Raw genomic sequence first — 27,677 nt, forward strand, 5'->3', positions numbered from 1 at the left:
ACACCAGGAATTATGTTGAATGGCCTATTCTCTTGCAGCACTATGCTTGAGAAGGCAATGCATTCCTGGCACGAGTGGTGGCTGGAGATGAGTCATGGTGTCATCACTTCAAACCAGAATCAAAACAGCAAAGTCTCCAGTGAAAGCATCCCGTGTCACCACCACCAAAAAAAGCCAAGGCCATTCACGTGAGTGCAGGAAAGGTTATGCTGATATTCTTCTTTGACTAAGATGGCCCCCTTCTGGTTCACTTCCTGTGGCATGGGACAACAGTGAATGCCCAGCAATATTCGCAAACCTTGACCACCCTTTGCCAAGCGATCAAATCAAAATGACCACTCAATCTCACCCGTAGGGTCATTCTGCTCTGCGACAATGTAAAGCCTGATATGTCCAACACAGTCACGGCACTCCTGCAGAAATTCAAATGGGAGGTTCTCAGCCACCCTCCATACAGTCCTGACCTCTCCCCCTGTGATTACGCCATTTTTGGTCCCCTTAAAAAGACTCAGAAGGGCAAACAAGTTACGTTGGACAAAGACATCCAGCTGTATATGCAGAACTGGTTATCATTGCAGCCCCGGGAATTTTATGCCACAGCCATTCACCGCCTTGTGTCGCAGTGGGACAACTGTCTCAACAGTCAGGGTTACTACTTCTAACACGCAGGTACTGGTTTCTGTAATAATGCCTCCGGCTCATTTTTTTTTGAACACCCTTTTGTAGAGCAAGGGAAACCACTCTCTACATGCCTGTAGATGAGCACCAATTTCTCTTATTTTTGTGGTCCTTATGTGAAATGTATGTTGGCAGCAGTAGAATCGTTCTGCAGGTAGCTTTAAATGCTAGTTCTCTAAATTTCCTCAATAGTGTTCCTCAAAAAGACTATTGCCTTCCATGCAGAGATTTCCAATTGAGTTCCCAAAGTATCTTTGTAATAGTTTTATGTTGATTGAACCTACCATGTAACAAATCTAGCAGCCTGTCTCTGAACTACTTCAATGTCTTCCAGTTTGGTGGGGATCCCAAACACTTGAGCAGTATTCAAAAATGGGCTACACTAGTGTCTTATATGCAGTCTTCTTTACAGATGAACCACACTTCCCTAAAATTCTCCCAGTAAGCCGAAGTTGGCCATTCGCCTTCCCTACTACTATCTTTACATGGTCGTCCCATTTCATATCACTCTGCAATGTTACATTTAGATATTTAATCAACATGATCATGTCAAGCAACCACAAATGCTGTATTCCAACATTATGGGACTGTTTTTCTAATCATCTGCATTAACTTACATTTTTCTACATTTAGAGGTAGGTGCCATTCAACAACCAGAAATTTTTTCTATGTCATCTCGTGCCCTTGTGCAGCCATTCAATCATGAGACCTTCCCACACACTGCGGCATCATCAGCAAACAGCTGCAGATTGCTGCTCACCTTTTCCATCAGATCATTTATGCATGTAGAGAATAAGAGTGGCCCTGTCACAGTTCCTTGGGGCACTGCCGGCGATACTCTTGTCCCTGATAAACACTTGCAGTTGAGAACAACATACCAGATTTTATTATTTAAGCAATCTACGAGCTGCTGGGAAACTATTTGTTATGCTTGTACCTTCGTTAACAGTCTTCAGGGGGGCACTGTGTCAAACGCTTTTCAGAAATCTGCTTGTTGCTCTTCAACCATGGTAAGCAGGATATAATGCAAGAAAAAGGCAAGCTGAGATTTACACGAGCATTGCAGACTGGTGGACATAAGATTGTTGGTCTCAAGAAAATTTATTACATTCCAGCTGAGAATGTATTCAATAATTCTGCAGTAAACCAGTGTTAGGGATACTGGTCTGTAATTTTACAGGTGTGTCCTTCTACTTCTCTTATATACAGGGGTCACCTGCACTTCTTTCCAGTTGCTTCGGACTTTGTGCTGTGTGAGCAGGAACATAAAAAATAAGCATTAACATCAGAAATATAGAGAGACTGAAAACTTAAAACTAGTAAGATATTTGCCCTGGTGATTTTTTCGAAGTAGATCCGTGAATTGTAGTTTATTTGTCTCATAACATACATAATCTAAATCTTTTTGGTTCAGATACAAGAGACACGTCAATTTGTGGTAAAATTTCACCATAAACAAAGAACAGCTGATATTAACAAACAGAATCATATTAATAATACAAATCTGTTACACATACATACAATAAAATCTAACACTTAATCACCCCTTGCTCAAATTTATCCTTTCATCCTCTGTGAATTCTTCTATTGAATAGTAGCATTTCTCTCACAGAATCTGCTATAGCCTCTTTTCTAAAATTTCTGGATTCATATTAAATATGTTTTTGCGTATTAACTTCTTGTATTGTCATCCCCATATACTGTGGAGTCCATGCATATAATTTCAACTGGTGTTTGGGTAGCATATAATTATTTTTATTTCAGGTTTTATATGTATGGTTAAAATGTTTCTCCTCAAATAATTTTTGCTTGTTTTGTACGAAGGTTACAATTTCATAAATATATATGGAGGGAAAAGTTCGGATTTGTAGTTTCCAAAATAATGGGTGACAAGAGACTGTTTGCTGTGCAGTACACATGTATCAGACAATTTTCTTTTGCAGATTCAGTATTCGAGGTACACTACTTGAACTTCCCCAGAAAATTATCCCATATCTGATCTAATGACAGATTCAAAATAACTATGGTAAGCAGTTTTACGTGTTTTCAAGTCAGTGGAATTGCTGGTATTTGCATTGCAAATGTAAAACTGCTTATTTTGTTTGATAGGAAGTCAATATGTGTATTCCAGCTTAGGTCCTTGTCCACATTTAGTCTGAGGAATTTGACTGCGTCAACTTCTTTCATATGTTGATTGTTATGTTGTATTTTAAGGTCCACATATTTTGAGTTTTGGTTTTGAAATGTTCCATATAGGTTTTTTTCAAAGTTCAGTTTCAACCCATTTAACTGAAATCAGTTTTCTAAAGTATCCAGTGTGCTTACGCTGGAACTTGGAATTTTTTCTGCACCATCATCTTCAATTAAAACAGAAGTATCATCTGTAGATAGAACTGATGGGGAATTTATATTTATGGGTAAGTCATGTATGTAGAACAGGAAAAGGACTGGCCGCAAAATGGAGCCTTGACACAGACCTTGTGATACTGCACTTCGTTTAGAATAATAATTCACCACATCTGAGGTAATAGTTACCCTTTGTTTTCTGTTGTGTAAGAATGATGCTAGGTAATTTAGAGCAGTGTCCTTAATCCCCTATCTGTCTAATTTGTAGATAAGCAAGTCATGGTTCACGGAGTCAAATGCTTTTATGAGGTCACAGAATATATATGCAACTTTACTCCTGTGACCCAATGATTTGCCTATCTTTTCAATAAAGTTATTTACTGCATCCAGAGTGTTCCTGGTTGAAAGAAAAATTGATTACTTATGATAATATCATTTTTTACAATAAAGTTTTTGATCCTGTTTGCAGCTGCTTTCTCCAACACTTTTGATAGGACTGGAAGAATAGAAATATGCCGATAGTTTCCCATTTCTTTCCTCAACCCTTTCTGAACAGAGATCTGACTTTGGCATCAATCAAAACATCGCAAAAGCATCCCTGTTCAAAGACTGGTTGAATATTTTAGTTAGTAGAGGTGCTATTATGCCAAACAGACAAACTCTTGAAAGACACACTCTCATCTCACCATCCACATAAGGAGGTAAGACCTGTAGTCATATTTTATACTCTCCAATGTAAAGGACACACACACACACACACACACACACACACACACACACACACACACACACACACACACACACACACATGTAGGATGCTGAGAAGGGCATAAAAGAGATACTGATGTATTTGTAATATATGGATATTCACTTTTTTATTGAGATCTGAAAAACGTCGGGATCAGTTTCTTTAAATTTCAATCTCAGGACTGTATTCAATGATATTTTGATAGGTTGCTCTTTTTCAGAGGTGTTTAATTCTGATTTTGAGATGTCTTCCTTGTCAGGTACACTCAACCTCTCCTGGCCAGTAGTCAAGGTTGAGAGAAATTTTTTGGTATCTCTTCTTGCAATCCAGATATGCATCCTTTTACACGTCCCTTTATCTGACTTTTTCTTCTGTGTTCAATTCACTTGGTGTGATAGCCATAGTTGGAAATGCAGTTAGATCATTCTCTCCTATAGCTGAGGTCCAAAGGGAGAGTGTTTTAAAAAAAATTGCTGATTTTATTGCTTGATGATATAATCATTTCATATCATCTGTGCGTAAGTAAATTTGAAAATATTGCAAAGGTACACAAGCTCAATAAATCAAATTATTATTATTATTTTAGAAAAATGCAAGTAGTTTGTCTTTAAATTCATGAAATCCAGTAGATATTTTTCTTTTGGAAAGTCAAAGAAAATTGCTGTGGAATAATAATGCTTTACGATCTGCAAAATTTCTTTAAAGAGTTTCTCAAACACACACGACTCTATACAAGTTTTTACATAGCTTATCATTAAAACAGCTGTTAGAATGATATAACACAAACAATTTCCATCCATAGTCTTCACCATTAGAGCCTCTCTATCTACAAAGCAATGAGTTGTTGTTAATTCTGGCTTTTTATTCTGAACAGAAGTTAGAAATCCTTTTATATTTTCTGTCATTGCAGCAGTGCCATCAGTACATAGAGCAATGCAGTCCATCCACTTGAATCCATTACCTTGAATGAAACTCTCGGCAGCACCAGATACATCAGCTCCCATGATGGCTGTTTCCAGTTCTCGACAAAATAGATACTGCTCAGTAATTTTCTATCTACAACAAATCTTACAAGAGATAATAATTGACATCTGCCAGAAATATCAGTACTCCTCTAACTGCAGCGCAAATTATCGTGCTTATTTTCTATAACATTACTTTGAAAAGCAACTGACGTGTCCATAATAAGCCAATGAGCTAGGGACGGGAAAAACTGAATGTTTAAAACTGATACCATTATTTTAGTTCTGAGTAACTGGTATTTACCTGTATTTCTTTCACCTGAGTTATAGCAGGCTTTGTTTTTTTAATTGCTTACTAATAACCAGGTAAAAGAAAAAAAAATATCAATTACCATATAGTACACATGCTGAGTCGCGCACAGGTACAACAAAAAGACTGTTACAAATATAGCTTTCAGCAAGTAAGGGCTTTGTCAAAATTAGATGACAAACACTTACATAAATTCTCATGCAAATGCAACTCACACACACAACTGCAGTCTCAGACAACTGAGGCCACACTTAACTGAATGTGCAGTCGTGTGTGTGTGTGTGTGTGTTGTGTGTGTGTAAGTAACGATATCTACAGATTTATTTAATATGAAATACTTTAATTTTCCTGTTTCAGCATTGGGGGGGGGGGGGGGGGGGGGGAGGGGCGCTTGACGTCTAATTTTGACAAAGGCCTTACTGGGCAAAAGCTATATCTGTGATAGTCTTTTCATTGGGCCTATCTGCGACTCAGCGTATCCACTATATGGTGAGTAGCAACTTTCCTTTTCACTATATTGTTACATTCCATTCAAGATTTTCCATTGTTTGAAAAATGTCAATTAGCTATAGCAACAGTGCTAAAATTTATGGTTTTCAAATGAACCTTTTTTATACATAAAATTTCCATTGGTTTGAAATATTGGGTTATAACAGAAAATGGGATAAGCAAATATTCTATTTTCATGACAATGCTGACAGAAGTGAGCAACAAACACATGGGATAAGAAATGTTTCAGCGCTGCTGAGACAATACTGTAACTGTTACTATGTTGTGTGGCCTATTAGATGGTGTACATGTGCATGCAGTACGCATGACTTGCGCATCTGCTATGTATGGTAGTTTCTCACTGTCATCGTCCGACACCACATGTATTACAGAATGGTACCATCCCTAAACAGGAAGTATTTTCCGAAGTATGGTACCAACAAAGTTAAATGTACCATTTGCTTTAAAAGATTAAAAATGGGAGGAGCCACAACAAGCTCGAGATATCATGCGAGGAGAAAACTTAAGACTTAACAACTCATTCATAGTTTACGATAAAAATAGAAAGTAGCTGATCTGCTATCCATGTCTACATAATATGTCTTTATCCACTTGTGGACTTGAAAATTGACAAGTTAACATGAAAAACAGATTTATTCAACATCAGTTTTCACACTTTACTACTGACTATTCATAATGCCCAAATAGTGGTATGTTTCTTGATTGCAAAATGTTTCTGAGCAGAGTGTCAAATCATTAGAAGCAGTGAACAGTGAGGAAACTAAGTCTTCTTTTATTTGCCTATTTAATTTAATGTTTTGATCCTATACAACTTCAAACTGCGGAAGGCTAAATTTTTAAATCTCTGTTCAATTCCTATGTTCATTATAACAAATAATAGGAAACAAAACCAAACATTAGCTATTTAAGGAACTGTTTTTTTTAGTGGTTTTAACAGTCAGGTTAAATTAGCATTGAAAAAACCAACTCAACCAAAACTTGGTTGTTTCAACCATAACCACAATCCCTATGATGAACTGTATCATTTGAGAAAGGTACTTTTGAAAGCCGTTCAACAGATTCCAGTAGCAATAATTTCTGTGTATGCCACGAAAATAAGCTCTTTGCTGATGTTACGGGGTTTCTGTTTCATGGCAACCATTTCAGAAATTTGAATGATGCCAAGGTTTTATCGATTTTTTCATCAAGACAGGAGATGATTGAATGATAGTGCACAGATGTTGAAAATACTCTCATGGGTTTTGAAAGACATTGTGCTGGTTTCATTCTAAATGCCTTTTCAGGTTGTTAAATACAGTACCACAGGCTCATTTACCCATTTAACAGCACTTTGCAGAACACCAAACATTTTGGTGTAGGCTTGGCACCTCACCTGGCCACATAACTCTGACATTTATATATTCTTCTTTATAGTGGCGGTTATGCTGGACCATGCTTGATCCTGGTTTTATGTTTCTCTGGTTACCAGATGACCAAAGCGGCACAACTTCTGTTCTCGCAGCACAACTTTTGTTCTCTTTTGAATATTAGTATATTTATATCCACTTTCCTTAGATGTAGAAGAGCTGTCAACATCTAAGGCTTTCTTTTTTCATATTACAGATCCATGGTGAAAAGAGTGAACTAGCAAATGCACATAACTACTGAAACTATAAAATTTACCAAGCAGCATAACAAAAAATGACCGATTTAAAAAAAAAAAAATGATTATCCGCTGACATTCTTTACTGATGCAGCTGACAATACCAACAAAGAGTCCTAGATTGTGTCAGTCGCGTGGACGAAGGATTAAAGGACGCTGCCTGATGCAAAAAAATAGGATTTTATAATGAAGATTATTTACAGAATTAGAAATTGTTTGCTGCACAGTTAAATGTAAAAAAATATATGTTTACTATGATAGGTTACATGTTTAATGTGTATAATCATGCATAATGATGGGCAATTTCTTGCAAACAGGGGCTACTCCAAGAAAAATTTGGTGATAGGGGAGAGGAGGTGTACAATGAGCATCAATGATGCATTTCACTAAAACAGCCAACCAAATCAGCTATCACTGAGTGATGCCCAGAAAATAATCATGGCATGAGACATGACAAGACCAGTATTATGGCACAGACTCCAAGTTTTTTGTACAGAACAATTAAGGAATAAATTGAAACACGGATATTACAAATCTTATAAACAAAATAGAAAGAAACTTCCACATGGGAAAAATATATTAAAAACAAAGATTCTAAGACTTACCAAGGGGGAAAGCGCCGGCAGACAGGCACAATGAACAAAACACACAAACACATGTGTGTTTTGTTCATTGTGCCTGTCTGCCGGCGCTTTCCCGCTTGGTAAGTCTTAGAATCTTTGTTTTTAATATAAATCTTATAAACAGGCATATATATTTCAGTGTAAGCAAGAGCTGAGTTCTGGGACTACACCTGTAACGACTCTTGTAGGCTTTTCATCCAATACCCAGAAAACACCAAGGAAAAGTGCATTTCACAAGATAATGGCATATGTACAGAAAAACTTACATGTGACAAAGGGGGCAGTAAGTGTCAGGAGCAAAACTCTGACATAAATAGGGCTGTGACATAAAAATACATCACAGTCTGATGGGAGTAGATACAGCAAGCACACATGAGATACTGATGGCCCATGAAGAAGATGGCTACGCGAGTCATTATTATAGTGCGTGAAAATGTCATTGTTAGCCCTTTAAAGAAATTACACCTGATTTACAACTTACTTTCAACAGCCAGTTCTGCATCCTCCTTTACCTACGTACAATATCATTATCGTATTGAACTATCTGTCGTATACTGATAATCTTTGTCTCAGCATGCTTCTGTAACAGTATGGAGCATATCATACAGAAAAGGAACTTTAATTCCCCTGAAGAACTCTGGGAAGCTAAGGAGACACCACAGCTGCTTAATTCTGCTAGCTGGACATGGACGGCAGGCATCTGTCACAGTGCACAGCTAACTTGAAGAGATACAGTTAGAGTGAAGGAATGAGCAGTAAAGTTGTGGTAAAGTCTGATGCACTGAACACCTCAGTCCCTGTTGAATATGTTTTGTTCTCTGTAAATGACAACTCTTCTGAGGATTGGAAGAAATTAGTTTATGTCATTAGCAGTTTGATATTAAAATGTCCTCTATTTGTGTTTCAGATTCTGGCAAGCAAACTGGGTATTGAGTCTCAGATGTAATAATGCCAGTAAAACACACTGTAGTTTGCTCGTACTTGAGGCATAATAGTTGTGAGTTAATGGTACCCTTCTTAAACTCATGTAATATGACATTAACACGAACATACAGCCTCTAAAACAATGTCACTTCAAACATAAAGTGCACGTTTGTTAGTTATACAGTTGGTTTTTCCTATGCGCCACTCCTCAAGTTAACTGACCACACACTAAAACTATAATATTTTCTTGAAAATGTGATGGTGATCAAACACAATTTAAAGTAGTAGGACAATCTTTTTAAATCTTCTAAAATAACACATTCAGACAAAACTGCACCTTGATCAACGATTTGGCAATGAACAAAATGGATATTTTGTGTCCAAAGATGTGTGTGGTGTGTGCAATGACAATTGATGAAATGTGAATACTGTTGTGACAGTGCCACGACATTTAATAGTGCCGCCACGACAGTACGCGCAAACGGTGATAGAGGCGCTCTGCAACTCGGCTGAGTGCGGGAGCGCCACCTAGCTACGAAAGGCGCTAGCCGCATGTCACAGCACGGCAGTCGAATAAGAGATACTGAGTTGTTATCATGTAACCAGCTATTGTTTCTAAGTGAGTGTGTTTGAATATCCACACAATTATTGGTGATTAAAGGTTATAACACTTTTTGGCGATGAGGATGGGATATTTTCACTGTGTTGTGGATTTGTGTGTTCGTAACGGGGCAGACATGGAACAGCTTACGCAAGCGCTCATTGAACAACAAACGCAGCTGACGGCTGCTATTCAGGCGTTGTCGACGTCGCTTACTCATTGTCTGTCTTCCTCTTCTCCGCCTCCATTCCCTCCTTACGACGAGGCTGCTGAAGACTGGGAGTATTATGAGAAGCGTTTGTGGCAACACTTCTTGGCTTTCGGCGTTTTCGGCGCTCCTATGTGTAAGTCGTTATTTCTATCTTGGATTTCCCCACGGATCTATCAGCTGGTATCTCAGTTAGCCCCTCTGCGGGAACCTGCCTCTCTGTCCTTCCAAGAAATGTGTGACTTATTGTCTATTACCGAAAAAACACCCACATATTTGCTGCCCACGTAGCATTCTACAGGTGACGTAAACAGACCCATCAATCTTACCGGGCTTGGGCGGCGAAACTACACGGTCTGAGTAGGAAATGTCAGTTTGTCACTGACACTCATCATGAGTCTTATATTGATTCAATGGTTAGGGATGCTATTCTATGGCTTGCTCCTGATAAAGCTCAGCGTTGTCGGAAGTTCTAAGCGTCGCTCAATCCTTTGAAGTGTCTCACGCTGCTGGCGTACAAATAGATGCGTGGTGTGATGTAGGCGCTGTACAGTCAACTTTCGACACGGACAATTTGTCTGTTTCACAGGAGAACGAAGATGTGGCAGCAGTTCACTCGCGTAAACAACATCGCGTTGGGCCGCAACGCTCGCATGGAAAACAGCAACCAGAGAAGCAGGTTCGTTCCCCACTTCCTTCTTGTCCACGTTGTTTCATAGAGCATGACAGGGCCGCGTGTCCAAAACGTTGGGCAACGTGTAATTCATGTAGGAAAAAAGGCCACATTGCTTCTGTGTGTCAGTCCCCTAAAGTTCCTGTCGACGAGGACAAGGCATCAGACATGGATGTTAACTATGTGCTTTCTCAAACAAATAAGTTGTTTGTTACTGTTCGTGTTCTGGATAAAGACATCCGCATGCAAGTGGACACTGGCTCTGCAGTAACTCTCATTAATTCTCGCACGTATTTGGAGTTGGGCTCCCCTCCCTTGTCTCCAGTTATGCAACATCTGAGAACTTATAATAAACAGAAAATTCCTATCATTGGCCAGTTTCATTCTTCCACTGCCTATAAGTCTGTTGTTAGGCCCCTCACGTTTTATGTGGTGGATCATGCGGGCACTGAAAACCTGTTCGGTTATGATGCTTTCCAGTTGTTCGGGTTCTCCATTGACGATGATGTGCACCTCATATCTGAGGATATTCCGTATCAACAGCTGGATGGATTGTGTTCTGAATTTTCGTCAGTGTTCTCTGCTGGTCTGGGTCGTGCCAAGGATTTTGAAGCCCACATTACTCTTAAACCGCCCTAAGTTTTTCCGAGCACCCCCTATTAAGGTGGCGTTGCGTGCACCTGTCAAGGCTGAGATAGACAGGTTAACAGCTTCAGGGATTCTCCTTCCTGTTACCTCCAGTGAATGGGCATCGCCAATTATGGTGGTTTCTAAACCAAATGGGAGTCTGCGATTGAGTGGTGATTTTAAAGCCACTGTCAATGCTCAGAGCCTCATTGACACTTATCCTCTTCCCCGTCCTGAGGAGTTACTTACCAAGCTCACTGGGGGCCAGTTCTTTTCCAAACTTGACTTATTGGAGGCGTATCATCAGTTGCCGTTGGATGATTCTTCCAAGGAATTTCTCGTCAACAATACTCCTTGTGCATTGTATCAGTGCCGGCAGTTACCATTTGGCATCGCTAGTGCGCCGTCCATTTTTCAGCGGTTTTTGGAACAGCTCACGGCTTCCGTTCCCGGCTGCATAAACTATCTGGATGACATTGTCGTCACGGGGGCCTCCACTGAGGAGCACCTTCACAATTTACGTTCACTGTTTCGGGTTTTGCATTCGGTTGGGTTGAGGTGCAATCTGGACAAGTCACAGTTCTTCCAACCCTCAATTGTGTATCTTGGTTTCCATTTGTCCCCTGAGGGTATACGTCCTCTACGTCAGCACATTGCGGCCATTAACGCTCTACCCTGGCCGTCTACGGTCAAAGAACTTCAGGTATTTCTAGGCAAGATTGCTTATTATCACAAATTCATTCCATCCGCAGTGGCGGTAGCTCATCCTCTGCATCAGCTGCTACGCAAAAACGTCCCTTTCTGTTGGTCTGACGAGTGTGAGCAGGCTTTTGTCTGCCTGAAGGCTCATTTGCAGTCAGCACCTTGTCTTGCCACATTCCGCCTGGGTCAGCACTTGGTACTGGTGACTGACGGGTCACAGTATGGCCTAGGGGCTGTTCTCGCCCATCGGTATGAGGATGGGTCGGAACAACCCATCGCCTATGCTTCCAAGACCCTCAACAAAGCGCAACGGTGTTACTCTCAAATCGAAAAGGAGGTGCTCACTATCATTTATGCTCTAAAAAAGTTCAGAGTTTTTTTGCATCATTCTAAGTTTCACCTCATCACCGACCACAAGCCGCTGGTCTCTCTGTTCCGCCCATCGGCGACGCTTCCGGATAAGGCAGCTCACCGCCTGCAACGTTGGGCCTTATACTTGTCTCGTTTTCACTATGAGATTCACTATCGCCCCACGGCCCAGCACGCCAATGCTGACGCATTATTGCGATTGCCTGTTTCCACATTGATGAGGAAGAACGTCGTGCGGTCACGGGTTTTCCACTTACAGGTTCGCAGGTCGCGTCGGCTACTGCGCGGAACCTGGTCCTGCGTCAGGTGATCGGTTTTGTTCAACGGGGTTGGCCGGACAGGACCAAGGGCCGGGCATCGGATCCCCTTCGCAAGTACCATGACTTGCGCCTTCGTCTGTCTGTTTGTGATGGTGTTGTTTTTCTGGCCACGGATGGCGCATCTCCACAGGTCATGGTGCCAGCCTCTCTTCGCAAAGATGTTCTCAAACTGTTGCATGAAGGCCATTGCGGTATTTCTTGGACTAAGTCCCTGGCCTGCAGGCACGTTTATTGGCCCGGTATTGATTCGGACGTCACCCACATGGTTGCTGCATGTGGTCAGTGAGCTCAACAACTGGCTGCACCTCGTACAATGCCCTCTCCGTGGCCTGATCCGGCGCGCAGCCATGGGAACGGGTACTTATTGGCTACTGTTGATTGACGCCTTCTCGAAGTTTCCGTTTGTTGTTCGATGTCCGTCGCCCACCACTGCGGCGACGATGCTGGCTTTGTCCCAAATCTTTGCGCTAGAAGGTCTTCCATCCACGATCGTCACAGACAATGGCCCTCAGTTCTCTGCGCAGGCCTTCTGTGATTTTTGTACTGGACATCATGTTACAGCACTGCCCTTCCCTCTGCAATCAATTGGGGAGGTCGAGCACCTCGTCCGCACTTTCAAAAACCAGATGAAAAAATTCGTTACTGATTTTTCCACAGATGATGTTCTGCTGCAATTTCTGAGTTCTTATCGCTTCACGCCTCTGGGTGATCGCAGCCCTGCTGAACTCTTGCATGGCCGCCAACTGCGCACTCTACTGCACCTGCTCCACCCTGTCAGGCCTTGTGCTGTGTCCTTTAGTGCGGGAAAATACTCTGTGGGCGCCGACGTGTGGGCACGAGGGTATGGATCTCGCCCTAAATGGATTCGAGGGGTGGTCAAGGCTCTTTGTGGCCGCTGGCTTTGTGAAATATGTATGGATGATGGCATGGTTGTTCGCCATTACGACCAGATGCGCCCACGAGTGGTGGCCACGCCGGTGCCACCGCCCCTTCCTTCGCCTCCACCAGCCCGAGAAGCCAGTCCTGTCGCTGCTGCTGATCTACCGTACGTGTTGATGCAGCCGACGTCGCTACCGCTTCTGAGTACGCCAGAACCGCCCCCAGTCGCGACGCTGCCTTCTCCGGGACCCATCTCGCTAGAGCACACCCCCAGGTCCACGACACCTATGGATGCTGCTCCGGAGTTTTCACCCATCATCTCGTCCAGAAGGCACATTCCATGCACGAGCTTCCGTTCTGGACATTTTCGACCATACTCTCGTGTCTCTCTGCGGGATCTTCTCGGGGCCTCACAAGACGCACCATCCATGTCTCCAAGGAAGTGAGTGTTTTTTTTTCAAGGGGAGAAAAGTGTTGTGACAGTGCCACGACATTTAACAGTGCCGCCAAGACAGTATGCGCAAATAGTGATAGAGGCGCTCCGCAACTCGGCTGAGCGCGGGTGCGCCACCTAGCTACGAACGGCGCCAGCCGCATGTCACGGCATGGCAGTCGAATAAGAGATACTGAGTTGTTATCACGTAACCAGCTATTGTTTCTAAGTGAGTGTGTTTGAAGATCCACGCAATTATTGGTGATTAAAGGTTATAACAAATATGTAATGTATAATTAGTTTTGGCATTATCATTTACCTTGGTTGTAACTATGTGAACAGAAAAGAGCATTGTACCTTATGCATAAATCTTTATGAAACTAGACTCTGTGAAATGGTTAAATTAATGTTTTTTGCTTGGTAAGCTAACATGTCATTAGAAAACCATCTGTTGGTGAATGTTTTATTACTCCACTTTTTAACCAAAAATATAAGCTCCAATTGCCTTCACCAGCTATGCAAGAAATGATTTCACTCTTGGAAAAAGTATACAACATTAAAAGAGAAACAAGTGATGTTTTAAGGTGATTTTCAATTTTGTTATTCATGGAAGAGGGAGACATAAAACATACCTCAATATCCTGAAGAACGCTTTTTGGTACAGAATCTGAGGCCACTGGAGCTACAGGCACATAACCAGATATGAGGTCAGCATATTTTCCCAAAAAACTTATGGAATAACCACCACTCATAGAAGGGGAAATTACAACAGGTTTAGTCAATGTTAGTTCTTCTATTATTGATTTCAGGAAAGCAGCTTTGTCTCCTGAGTAAGTCATGTGAGTATTACCATAGCCTAGAAAGAAGACAGAAAAGTTCTAGTACTTTTTAGCATACAATGTAACAAGCCATGAAAATTTAGTTACAATCTGGGTGAGACAATGTGATGTCATACAATGGCATAGAAATATAATGAGCACACAATGTAAATTGTAGACTATGCCACAAAAAAGAATTTATTTGTTAGATTACTATAGAGATATAACAAAATAAAATAAGTACACATTTCACTAATCACTTTATGCACTAAAGATAGACAGACATCAGTTGGGAAAAAATGTGAGAAAATTGCCTGGTGTAGGCGGTAATAACACAAAACAAAAATGAGAAGAAATACCTTCTTATGAGAAATAGTGGCCAAGAAACAAAACTATAAATAAAAAAAATGAGAATGAAGAGAATTCTTCCAAATTATTTACTGAATGCAAATTTCATGACATCAGTGCAGTGGGGAATACATGAATTACACAGTTGTGAGATATGAAAATTTTTGCCTGACCAGGACTTGAACCTGGTACAAATTTTCATATGTCATCACAACTGGGTAATACATCTATACCCATTGCAGCTGATGTCATGAAATTGAAATTCAGTGAAATATTTAGAATAATATTTCATATAGCTGCTGGGCATCAAATCATATCTAAAAATGAAGAGAATACCATAGAAATTATACATCAAGGAAATACATTCTATATGATATGCAAATAACTGAAAATGAATAACACATTCTGGAACTTCTTCCTATATCAGTTCTGCGTAAAACCTTAAACTTTGGACATTTACCACCATTGCCTTTTCCACAAGCAACTGAGCACTGTCTGCTGCTGTGGTGGATTTTACAGCTTCAGGATGGTTTCTGACTGGTCAGCTTACATTGGCATGCTGCAACAGATAGTTTCAAAGTGTGCACTGTTGGTGCCTCCACAGCTGCTAGGAGTATAAGCAATTTGGCAAATTTCTCCGTTTCTTCTCTGCATCAAGATCTTTTGCCCATGCACCACTAAAATTATATTCACTGTTGAAGTTGCTCTCACACATTCTAATTTCTACAGCCACATTAGTAACAGAACCGCAGCATGTACAACTCTAAAAAATAAGTTTTGTTCCACTAAGCAGAATTTTATATTTATTTACGAGGTTGTGATTAGCAGCTCCTGATTTCTCAAGTTCTTGTCTTTTAATGTGCCATTGATATTCTACACAGCTGTCAGATATGGTGTACATGGACTGATTGATGTAGTTGTTCTGCACTCACTAAGGATATTAAAAACTGCCGGTACCTTGAAATGTTCCATAAAGAAGTTAGCCAACAGTTTGAGACAATAGCAAGCTGATAGCTATTCCGTCAGTCATTTCACAAACATTTTCAATGTGTCTTCCATATTAACTTTTGTACATAAAGTCCATCCAGACTGAATAAAATATTATCTGGACCAACTGTAATTTGTTTGATTTTCTAAATGAATGTGGTGTTCATAGCAGTCAGCTATGGGAGTCATTAACTTGGTCAGATACTTGGCTGCAAGTAGTTGGGGGGACCAACAGCACTAGCATTGTGTGTCAATGACTCTATCAATATGTGTCAACGAGACACCTTCTTTGTGATTTGAGATAATTTGTTTCACCTGGGAGGTATAGTTCTTCACCCCATACACAAAAATTCTTCAGCAACTCCACCATTTTTCTGCTGCATGAAAGAGTAGGGATCCATTTTAGGCACTTGTACATACTGTCCTCCAAAGAACATCAGTGGTATTTCCCTTCGCAACTGGAATCACAATAAGACCTTTATCTCTTTGCAATGCAGGAAGCTCCTCTGTCTCTACTCTGCTATTGTTTCACTTGGGAGGCTTGGCTATGTTTAAGACACAACTTGTACGCCATCAGTGATGTCCTGTGTGAGATGTATCACTGTCTGTTGCATTTCACTAATAATATCCACAGTAGGCACAGTGCATAGTATAAGAGTGAATTTAATTCTCTATTCAGGAAAAAATTAGTTCTTCCATATAGGTTATTGTCTGAGGGCTTCATGACAGTACGTTCTGTTCCATTCCATTAGACAACACCATTCTTAACATAACTGCAAGTCATTCAATTTTTTTATCTGTTTTGCCATTACAATGCTGTGATCAGTTCTTTGATGAGCTGCTGTGGTCATACCAACTCACTCTCAGTCAAGTGGTGAGAGACATGTAGATAAAAAGAGATGGTAATGACATATTTTATGAAGTGACTGATGGAATGGCTATGGGTTCTCCACAGTTTCCAGCAGTGAATAATTTCTTGATAGAATGTTTTGAGGAACATGCATTTTGTTCCATTTCAACCATCTTCATTTTATCATTATCTTCATGACATGTTTACGGACTGGCCACATTTCACTGAAGCTCTTGACTCTGGACCTATTACTTGACCACATGAACAGCAAGGAGTGAAATAACCAGTTCACCGTCAAGATGGAGAGAAAAGGATATGTTGGTTGAACAAAAGAAAAACTTACGGAATAACCACCACTCAAGGGGAAATTACAATAGGTTTAGTCAATGTTAGTTGTTCTATTATTAACTTCAGGAAAGCAGCTTTGTCTCCTGAGTCAGTCAAGCAAATATTACCATAGCCTAGAAAGAAGACAGAAAAGTACCAGTACTTTTTAGCATAAAACGTAACAGGCTATAATAATTTAGTTACAATCTGAGTGAGACAGATGGGGCCCAAGGCCGCTCTGTGTAATGCAAGCTGATTTTATATCTCAGTTGATTTTATATCTCAGCATTCAGAATTTCAGCGATACAATCTCAAGGACACCCATTTAAAATAGACTGATATAGCAAGCTAAAACTGTTTCTGTGAGCACCACTTGGTGTCTGAAAGTAAACATCTGAATTATATGCCCCAATGAATGGCTACAGAGCATGTGATATAAAGGTCGTGCTCTCCAAGAAAAAATAAAATGAAAATGTTGAACAATCACGTGATAAGCCACTGATTGTGCTCCTTGCAACCTGTGGTACTACATCTAGCAAAATAGGTACAGACCTGGAAAGATGAAAAATAAGACCTACTTTCTGATAAACTAAGAAAATAAATAAGATGCTGTACCCAGTTAATGACAATCCTCACAGACACAGGGATTTATATCATCACTTGTGAGTGCAGAGGAAACTACACTGATTAGTCCATATGCACAATTTCAGATCGCTGCGCAGAACGTCAAAGCCACATAAAAATTTGGGAACTTGAGAAATCAAAAGTTGGTGAGCACTGTCTCACAAAGAAACACAAAATACCATTGGGCAAAACAAAATTTTTGTCCCTGGGAACAACTTCAAGACCGGAAATAATCTTAGCAGTGACTGGAAGGAAGGTTTCGATGCAGAGAATAAATAGAGCAATTTGCCAAATTGTTTGCACTCCTATGACAGTGGTGGTGTCACCAGCACAGACTTTAACATCATCCATGACAGCATAACGACATATGCCAACCAATGAGAAGCTGTCCATGGGCTACACAAGTCCACCACAGCACAAGCCATGACAGCCAGTCGTCGCTGACAAAGATGATGGTGGTAATCATCAAAAGTTTAATTTTTCACCTAGAATTAACTAGCTTAGAAGTTGGATATGTTTTATCCTGGATTGTTATTGCAAACTGAAGCTGAAATAACCCTTCCATGAATCATAAAACCCTTAGGAATTACATTTACTTCATAGAATATGCATTGAGCAGAAAATATGCTCATTGTAAAAGTATTGACAATGTAACTCTACTTGTTGTTGTTGTTGTTGTTGTTGATGTTGTTGTTGTTGTTGTTGCGGTCTTCAGTCCTGAGACTGGTTTGATGCAGCCCTCCATGCTACCCTATCCTGTGCAAGCTTCTTCGTCTCCCAGTACTTACTGCAACCTACATCCTTCTGAATCTGCTTAATGTATTCATCTCTTGGTCTCCCTCTACGATTTTTACCCTCCACGCTGCCCTCCAGTACTAAATTGGTGATCCCTTGATGCCCCAGAACATGTCCTACCAACTGATCCCTTCTTCTAGTCACGTTGTGCCACAAACTCCTCTTCTCCCCAATTCAATTCAATACCTCCTCACTAGTTATGTGATCTACCCATCTAACATTTCAAAAGCTTCTATTCTCTATTTGTCTAAACTATTTATCGTCCATGTTTCACTTCCATACATGGGTACACTCCATACAAATACTTTCAGAAACAACTTCCAGACACATATATCAACACTTGATGTTAACAAATTTCTCTTCTTCGGAAATGCTTTCCTTGACATTGCCAGTCTATGTTTTGTATCTTCTCTACTTCGACCATCATCAGTTATTTTGCTCCCCAAATAGCAAAAATCCTTTACTACTTTAAGTGTCTCATTTGCTAATCTAATTACCACAGCATCACCTGACTTAATTCAACTAAATTCCATTATCCTCGTTTTGCTTTTGTTGATGTTCATCTTATACCCTCCTTTCAAGACAATGTTCATTCCGTTCAACTGCTCTTGCAAGTCCTTTGCTGTCTCTGACAGAATTACAATGTCATCGGCGAACCTCAAATTTTTTATTTCTTCTCCATGGATTTTAATGCCTACTCCGAACTTTTCTTTTGTTTCCTTTACTGCTTGCTCAATATACAGATTGAATGGCATCGAGGAGAGGCTACAACCCTGTCTGACTCCCTTCCCAACCACTGCTTCCCTTTCATGTCCCTCGACTCTTATAACTGCCATCTGGTTTAACTGCCATCTGGTTTCTGTACAAATTGTAAATAGCCTTTTGCTCCCTGTATTTTACCCCTGTCACATTCAGAATTTGAAAGACAGTATTCCAGTCAACATTGTCAAAAGCTTTCTCTAAGCCTACAAATACTAGAAACATAGGTTTGCCTTTCCTTAATCTTTCTTCTAAGATAAGTTGTAGGGTCGGGTATTGGCTCACATGTTCCAACATTTCTATGGAATCTAAACTGATCTTCCCCGAGCTCAGCTTATACCAGTTTTTCCATTCGTCTGTAAAGAATTCGTGTTAGTATTTTGCAGCTGTGACTTGTTAAACTGATAGTTCGGTAATTTTCACATCTGCTTTCTTTGGGATTGGTATTATTATATTCTTCTTGAAGTCTGAGGGTATTTTGCCTGTCTCATACATCTTGCTCACCAGATGGTAGAATTTTGTCAGGACTGGCTCTCCCAAGGCTGTCAGTAGTTCTAATGGAATGTTGTCTACTACCGGGGCCTTGTTTCAACTCGTGTCTTTCAGTGCTCTGTCAAACTCTTCACGCAGTATCGTATCTCCCATTTCATCTTCATCTACATCCTCTTCCATTTCCATAATATTGTCCTCAAGTACATGCCTACTTGGATAATGTTACAGCTAATTTTTCTACAGATATGTGTGATGTCAGACTTGTTAGTGGTGCACCAGCAGATCATGAACCACTAATTTTTACAGTACACTTTGATCAGTTATCCAAGTCAGACACAGCAATCAGCATCCAGTCTAATGCAACATGGATAGCAGGCCAGAAACACGAATATATTAATTTGTTTACTAATATTATGTAATTTCCATCCAGAATTTCCATTGTTTAATTTATTTACAGACAGGCTAGACCATGTTAGCTTAGACTTGTGTAGAACAAACAACGTGGATCCTGCAATTTGATCTCAAATATGGGTGGATAAGGAATGAAGGAACCTAATTGATAATATTTTCTTTGATGAAGCTCAAAGCAAGAAAATAACAGTTTACACAGCAATAAATGCATCATCTGATCATGATGTATATTTAGTTAAGATAAATAACACTGTGCCTTACAGTATGGATACTCTTCAGTGGAAATCTGTTAAGAGTAATTGATGACTCTATGACAAATGCTTCAAGAATAGTTTACAGGAGATGACATGGCATGTAATTCATAATGAATCATATGCAAATGTGAAATTTTTATCTATTCCACAATAAATTCATATCATTATTTGAAAATAGCTTTCCGCTTCAGCTAATCAGAAAAGACACCAAAAGCCATGTAAAAAGCCATGGATCACTGGAGTGATTAAAGTATCATTGAAAGGAAAAGGGAAATGTATCTTTCGCCAAGACCAAGTAGGAATCCTGCAGTAGCTATACACTACAAAAACTACTCAAAATTCCTAAGAAAGGTTATTAAAAATCAAGGAACATGCACATAATGTCAGAAATCAGTACTTCTGACAACAGACTTAAGGCTAATAGAATGTAGTGAAACGAGAGACAGGACAACCAGCCACAGAACAAGACAACATCACTACTGAACTGAATGGAATGGCTACAAACGAGTCACAGGTAGCAAATGCATTTAATAATCATTTCTTAAATGCAGAAGAAAGCATAGGACAAACAGTTCAAGAGCAAAACTTTCATAAAATTCAAACATATAAATGGGTCACCAACTACTCCTTCTTGAATTAAGAAAATTATACATTCTCTCAAAAATAACGTTTCACCTACTTTTGATGGTGTTTCCAGTAAAGTACTAAAGATTTACTTCCATGTAATAAGCCCAGTCTTAAACAAAATATGTAACACATCGCTAACTCAAGGCATTTTGTCAGAGAGACTGAAATATGCCATTGTTAAACCCCTCTTTAAGAAAGGCAATACGAGAGTCGTTTATAAATACTGACCTGCTTCACTGCCAGCACCATTCGCTGAAATTCTCGAGACGGTGATTCTAGAACAGTATCTCACCTTAGCTACAATGGTATCGTCAGCAAATCACAGTTTGGGTTTCAGAAGGGTTTCTCTACTGAGAATGCAATTTACGCATTCACTCCCAGGTTTTATAAGCATTAAACAATAAAATGGCACTGGTTGTACTTTCTGTGACTTCTCTAAGGCATCTGACTATGTGGATCACAGTATTCTCCTAGATAAATAGACATTTTATGCGATTGATGGTACAGTGAATCAATAGGTGCTATCATATCTCACCAATGAAATGCAGAAAATTGTACTTAGCAATTCAAGCAATATAGTGCACGGATATATTTATGATTACAGAGAAATCACATATGGGGTTCCCCAAGGTTGACTCTTAGGTCCACTCCTGTTGCTCATATTACAGATGGGCAAAACTGTTCTTTTCAGAGATCGGATCAGAACTGTTCACTCCCTGAAATGAACTAGCTCTTTTTCATGACTCACCACTCATTCACAATAGAAAATAAATGGAATGCACATTGCCCTTTAAACTTGGTTTATTCCAGTAATATACCTGTATTTTGATCTTATTTGATGCTATTTTGAAGTAACACAGATAATGAGTAAGCATTTTGTATTGTCTATTGAAATTTCCACGATATGACAAAGTTTTTGATTATTGATTTATTTTGCACTATCGTAGTTTTTTGGGTGATCGGAAAATGTTGTAACTTGAGATTTACATTAACAACGTATTTGGCTATAATGTATTAAAATTTCATTAACCTCATACAAATACATAGCAAGCCATATATTTTTAAAGTAAATGTTTCCTTCTGAAGACGCCTAAAATCGCAAAATCTGGACCAGAATAAGAAAAAAACATATATAAATTTGACTGTAAGACTTAAGTGCTGCATATAGCCTTACGCAGAATAAAACAAGGAAAATATTGGTGTATCACATTTTGCTCGTAATTAAACCGTAAATTCGAGTGTCCATAATAAAAATCGTATAGTAAGAGGAGTCGTCAGGAACCTAAACTGATCAGTTTAAACAAATAAAAATAAATGATGTATACATAACATAATAATGTAATATACATAGCGGTATTACTACGAAGAACAATATCCAGTAGAGACGAACTCCGATGCAGAGGCGCTGAGTCAAGCAGGTCGAGCCGCAAGCTGTATTACTGCGTGAGCTAAGACCACAGAGACCAGATTGACACCTGAGTTGCTTTGCTCAACACTCTGGCTAGAGTCGAGAACGGTGGGATGAGCGTTGAGCGGGCGAGTTCCGAGGATGGGGGGAGCGGTGAACGGCCACCAGTCACCCGCTCCAATACAAATCGTCTGTTCTCTTGCGAACAGGTAGTTGCAAGTAGTTCTTATGTTCTCCACTAGGAGGCTCTCTGTCCTGTTAATCGCATCAACTGCCCAGAGGGCAGGATATGCGAATGAAATGATCACCAACGGAGTGCGATGCTAAGTTAAGCTAAGCCGGACACTCCACGTGGCAGAGGAAGCACTGAGACGGCATGGCATATGTGAAACACAAAATCCAATGGGGCACTGCACAATGCAGGCAGCCAAGGTAGTAGCAGGGCAGAGGCCGGTGCTGGCTGTGTTGTGTGGCGTGCAGTGTGCTCTGACCAGCAGAGGCCCCACTGATATGCTCCGTCTCTCTCTCTCTCTCTCTCTCTCTTTGCTGTGGGAAACGTTTGGAGCTACCGTTCTTTTTTTCTGAATCACTGATTGTTCACTCCTTTGAAAGATTCAACTCTATGAATCAGTTCAGGAGCGGATCCCCTATCTCTAGCTCATATATGTAAGTGAGCTTCCGTCTAACATACAACAAACAGTATTACTTCTTTCTGCAGATGACATTAGTATTGTAATCAATCCAAGCATACATAAAGAAACAGAAGAAATGGTAAACAAAGTTAGTAAAAAAAATCATTGACTTGTTTTCTGTGAAGGGTCACATCCTCAATTTTAAAACACATAACATATTCAGTTCTGCACATCTAGAGGTACTACACCAGCAATAAGTGTAATACATGATAAGGGAATAATAAATAGGGTGGAAACTTCAGAATTCTTAGGAGTCCATATTGATGAGAATTTAAACTGGAAAATAACACATTTTGGAACTCCTAACACAACTTAGTTCAGACACATTTGTGCATAGAATCATTGCAAAGCTTGGGAAGAGACAAATTAGTAATTTCATATAGCTTGCATACTTTCATTCAATCTCGCATTCGGGAGGACGATGGTTCAATCCCACGTCTGGCTATCCTGATTTAGGTTTTCCGTGATTTCCCTAAATCACTCCAGGCAAATGCTGGGATGGTTTCTCTGAAAGGGCACGGCCAACTTCCTTCCCCATCCTTCCCTAATCCGATGAGACCGATGACCACGCTGTATGGTCTCCTTCTCCAAACAACCAACCAACTTTCATTCAATAATGTCGTATCAAATAATATTCTGGGAAACTCATCTTTAAAAAAGAAAGTCTTCATTGCACAGACACGTGCTGTATGAATAACATGTGGTTCTCACTCATGATCATCTGGTAGATATCAGTTTAAGGAGTTGGGCATTCTGACTGCTGCTTCACAGTATATTTATTCCCTCGTGCAGTTTGTTATAAATAACACACTAAAGTTGAAAAGGAATAATGAAGTACTTAATTACAATACCATAAGTAAAAATGACATCCATTACTCCACATTAAGGTTATCTTTAGCACAAAATGGGATGTATAACGCCGAAACAAAAATTCTTTATCACCTACACAGTGACATAAAAAGACTGACAGACAGCAAAGTAAAATCTGATAAACTGAGGAAGTTTCTCCTTAACAACTCCTCCTAGTCTGCAGAAGGATTTCTATTACTGTAATATGTAAAAGGTGGTGTATATAAATTACCAACTCCCATATGTAAATCTTTTTTTTTCTTTTTGTAATTACAAAAACAAAACAAAAAATTAAAAACTTAGAAATGTTCAGAATGTAACCATACTGCCATGTAGAAGATGGTGTAAGTAGATGATGATGAACTCTAACTTCACTTAATGAAGGTTTATTCAGCACTTGCACGTACAAGAGTGCAGAGCAAATTGCCTCCGGCCAGAGCACATACTGTATATATACAGCTACAGAACATTCCAGTACAATGATTCTTGCCATTTGTGGATACTTTTAGAATGCACTCGAACCGAATATAGAAAATAAAATTTTTCAGTTCAGGTGAGTTTTGAATGCACGACCCTCCATACAACACTCTAGTATCATAGCCACTACACTACAGCGATTGCGCTACTTGGCTTCTTCTGCGACACTCCTCCCTCCTTAAGAGAACAGTGTCTCGGTGTTACGTCCTCCTAGTCCGGGAACGAGTCATCGGTCCTGCATACTCCAACTCCTGATGACTGATGTTTGCCCTGGCAGTGATCATCTTAGAAATTCCTTTGCCACTACGTTCTTTATTACCTTTCCACTTGTTGATTGCTGCTGGAGCTTTGAATTTATCCTGGGTTGCAGGATCCTTATAGAGCTCCATTCAAAGGAGGTGGACCGTATCTCTGACCTTTCGTCATCTTGTATCAGGGTCAAAATCTTCAACTTCACTTGTAACATCAGACAACTGTCTTACAACCTTATAAGGTCCAAAGTAGCATCTGAGGAGCATCTCAGAGAGCCCAACCTTCCGAACAGAAGTGAAGATCCAGACGAGGTCACCAGGCTAGTAGACAACAGGGCGGTGGCTCGTGTCATACCTTTGGCAATCATTTTCTTGAGCCTGCATGTGGAGTCGAGTTAACTGCTGAGCTTCCCCAGCTTTGGTTAACACTTGGCCAATGTAGTTGTTGTCCACGTCATCAGTATGTAACGGAAACACAGTGTCCATCGTCGTCATCACCTCAGCCCATGCACCAGTAAAAATGGCGTAATTCTAGTGGTGTTTTGTTTGGCGGTGTTGTAGGCAAACATCAAAAAAGGTAGTACCTCATCCCAGTTGCTCTACTCAACAATGATGAACATAGATAGCATGCTGGCCAAGGTCTTGTTAAGGCATTCAGTAATCCCATTAACTTGCAATGGTAGGCAGTTGTCATGTGATGAGTAATGTTGCAATGACAATTTATCTCTGTCACAAGATTCGATTGAAAAACTTTCCCTTGATCTGTAATTAATGACATTGGAGCACCATGTTTTAATACAATGTCTTCTGCAATGAATTTGGCTACCTCAAATGTTTCAGCTGTTTTCACGGCATTTGTAATGGCATAGCGCATCAGATAATCAGTCCAAATAATAATCCATCAATAGCCACTAGCAGATGGCAAAAATCGTCCGACGACGTCAATCCCAATAGGCTGGAAAGGAGTTTTGGCTGGTGGAATTGGTATGAGTTGGCCAGGTGGTTTCTGAGGAACTGCCTTTCTCCTCTGGCACTATCAACAGTGTGACACACAGTGACGGACACTCCTAAATAAACCTGGCCATAAAAATCTCTTGCGGATCCTGTCGTATGTCTTAATAAATCCTAAATGTCTGGCCTCAGATGTGTCATGGAATTTCTGTAAAACATCTAAGTGCATGTGTTTAGGAATCACTGGTAGCCACCTCTTTTCAACAGATCAATGTTTTCTTGCAAAGTAATCCATTAGATACCTTATATAGTCCTTTCACATCCTCTGATCAATTTAAGGCAACCATAATTTGAGATATCTTGGCATCCTTCTTCTGTTCAGCACAGAGATCCTGGAGTGCAGCCAGACAGTCACTATCTTCATCAAAGTCTTGATGGTCTTGTACAGGGTTTCTTGAGAGACAGTCGGCATCTTGGTGTTTCCTTCCACTTTTGTACACTATGGTACTCTTGAAGATGTAGTGCCCACCTGGTGAGTCGTCCTATTGGATCCTTAAGACCTGTCAACCAACAAAGTGAATGATGGTCTGTAACAGCTGTGAATGGCCATACATTAAGATATTGTCGAAATTTGCACATGGCCCAGATCACAGCAAGACATCCTCTTTCAGTAGTTGAGTAGCTTCTCTCAGCTTTTGTATGTGTCCTAGAAGCATAGGATATAACCTTCTCTCTTCCATCCAAAATCTGCACCAGAACAGCACCGATCCCATACCCACTGGCATCTGTGTGTAGTTCTGTAGGTGCTCTCTCATCATACAGACCAAGTACAGGGTCAGTTGACAGAGCTTTTTGCAGCCCATCAAAAGAATCTTGTTGAGCACCATCCCAGATAAATTTATCATCAGCTTTTAACAACTCTTGGAGTCACCTTGCTTTGATAAAACGACGGTAATAACACAATCTGAGGAAGCTTCTCACGTCTCTAATACTTTTAGGAATAGGAAATTCCATTATAGCTCTCACCTTTTCTGGGTCTGGCCGCACACCTTCGTTTGACACAAGGTGCCCACATATTTTGATTTCTTTTGCTCCAAAGAGACACTTCCTTGGATTAAGTTTCCGTCCGGCTTGTTGAAGATAGTTAAGAACGGCCCTCAGTCTTTTTATGTGTTCATCAAATGTCTCCAAGAACAATATAATGGCATCTAAATAACAAAGACACATCGTCCACTTCAGGTGCCTCAGAAGATTATCCATCATTCATTCAAAAGTTGCTGGTGCATTACGCAAACCAAACAGCATTACCTTAAACTCATACAGGCCCTCAGGGGTGATGAATGCAGTTTTCTCACGATCAGCCTCATCTACTTTGATTTGCCAATGCCCCAAGTACATGTCCATGATTGAGAAAAACTTAGCCCCCTTCAGACAATCTAGTGTATCGTTAATTCGTGGAAGAGGGTAAACGTCCTTTTTAGTTACCTTATCCTGTAATCAATACAAAAGTGCCAATTGACACACTTCCTGATGAGAACTACTCGTGATGACCATGGGCTCTGCTTAGGCTGAATAATGTCATTCTTCATTTTCTCTACCTTGTCACGAATTATTCGACGTTCCGTTGCTGTCACATGGTATGCTCTCTGGCTTATTGGTTGATGGTATCCAGTGTTCGCCGTTGATTTGCCTAATTTGCTCTTCACCTGTGGATTGAAGCATTCAGAGGACTCTTGAAGAATGGCAGGTAGCTTCTTCTGTTGTTCCTTAGTGTGATCTGGTGATAGTCGAGCTAGAAGACCTTGTCTCATAATGGTAGGGCTAATTTCGCCAACAGACTCAACATGGGAGGTTTCTATGACGCTCAGCTGTTCTGCAATTAATGGCTCAGCGTTTGCTATGCACATGTGTCTTGGAAGGATCTGTGGTCTCAGTGACAGTTAACTATCCACAATTCACCAAATCCGTTCCTAAACAAGATGACAGAGGCTGAGATGACCAAGTTACTCTTCAGCGGAATGCTTCTCTTACATTCCACTACAAGATCCATGGGCTGATGCACGGAATGACACGAGACAGTTACCTTTCTAGCGCTGCCTGCAGGAATGATCACTTCATCCAGCACACATAGTCTCCACACACGTGGATGCACATCTTCCTGTCCACAGTATCTCATCTCGTCTAGCATAATCTTTGAGCAAC

The 27,677-nt window shown here is 40.3% G+C and overlaps 1 protein-coding gene across 1 annotated transcript in view; it reads right to left on the reverse strand.

The window, feature by feature from the left end:
• LOC126354267 (putative protein-lysine deacylase ABHD14B) overlaps positions 1 to 27,677 on the reverse strand; it is a 57,998-nt gene that overhangs the window by 5,401 nt on the left and 24,920 nt on the right. The window contains exon 4 of the mRNA XM_050003801.1: positions 14,188 to 14,411. Coding sequence (XP_049859758.1) covers positions 14,188 to 14,411 — 224 coding nt within the window. The remainder of the gene's footprint in view (positions 1 to 14,187; positions 14,412 to 27,677) is intronic.

This window comes from Schistocerca gregaria, chromosome 3 (assembly GCF_023897955.1).
Source record: "Schistocerca gregaria isolate iqSchGreg1 chromosome 3, iqSchGreg1.2, whole genome shotgun sequence".
Classification (NCBI taxonomy): Eukaryota; Metazoa; Arthropoda; class Insecta; order Orthoptera; family Acrididae; genus Schistocerca; species Schistocerca gregaria.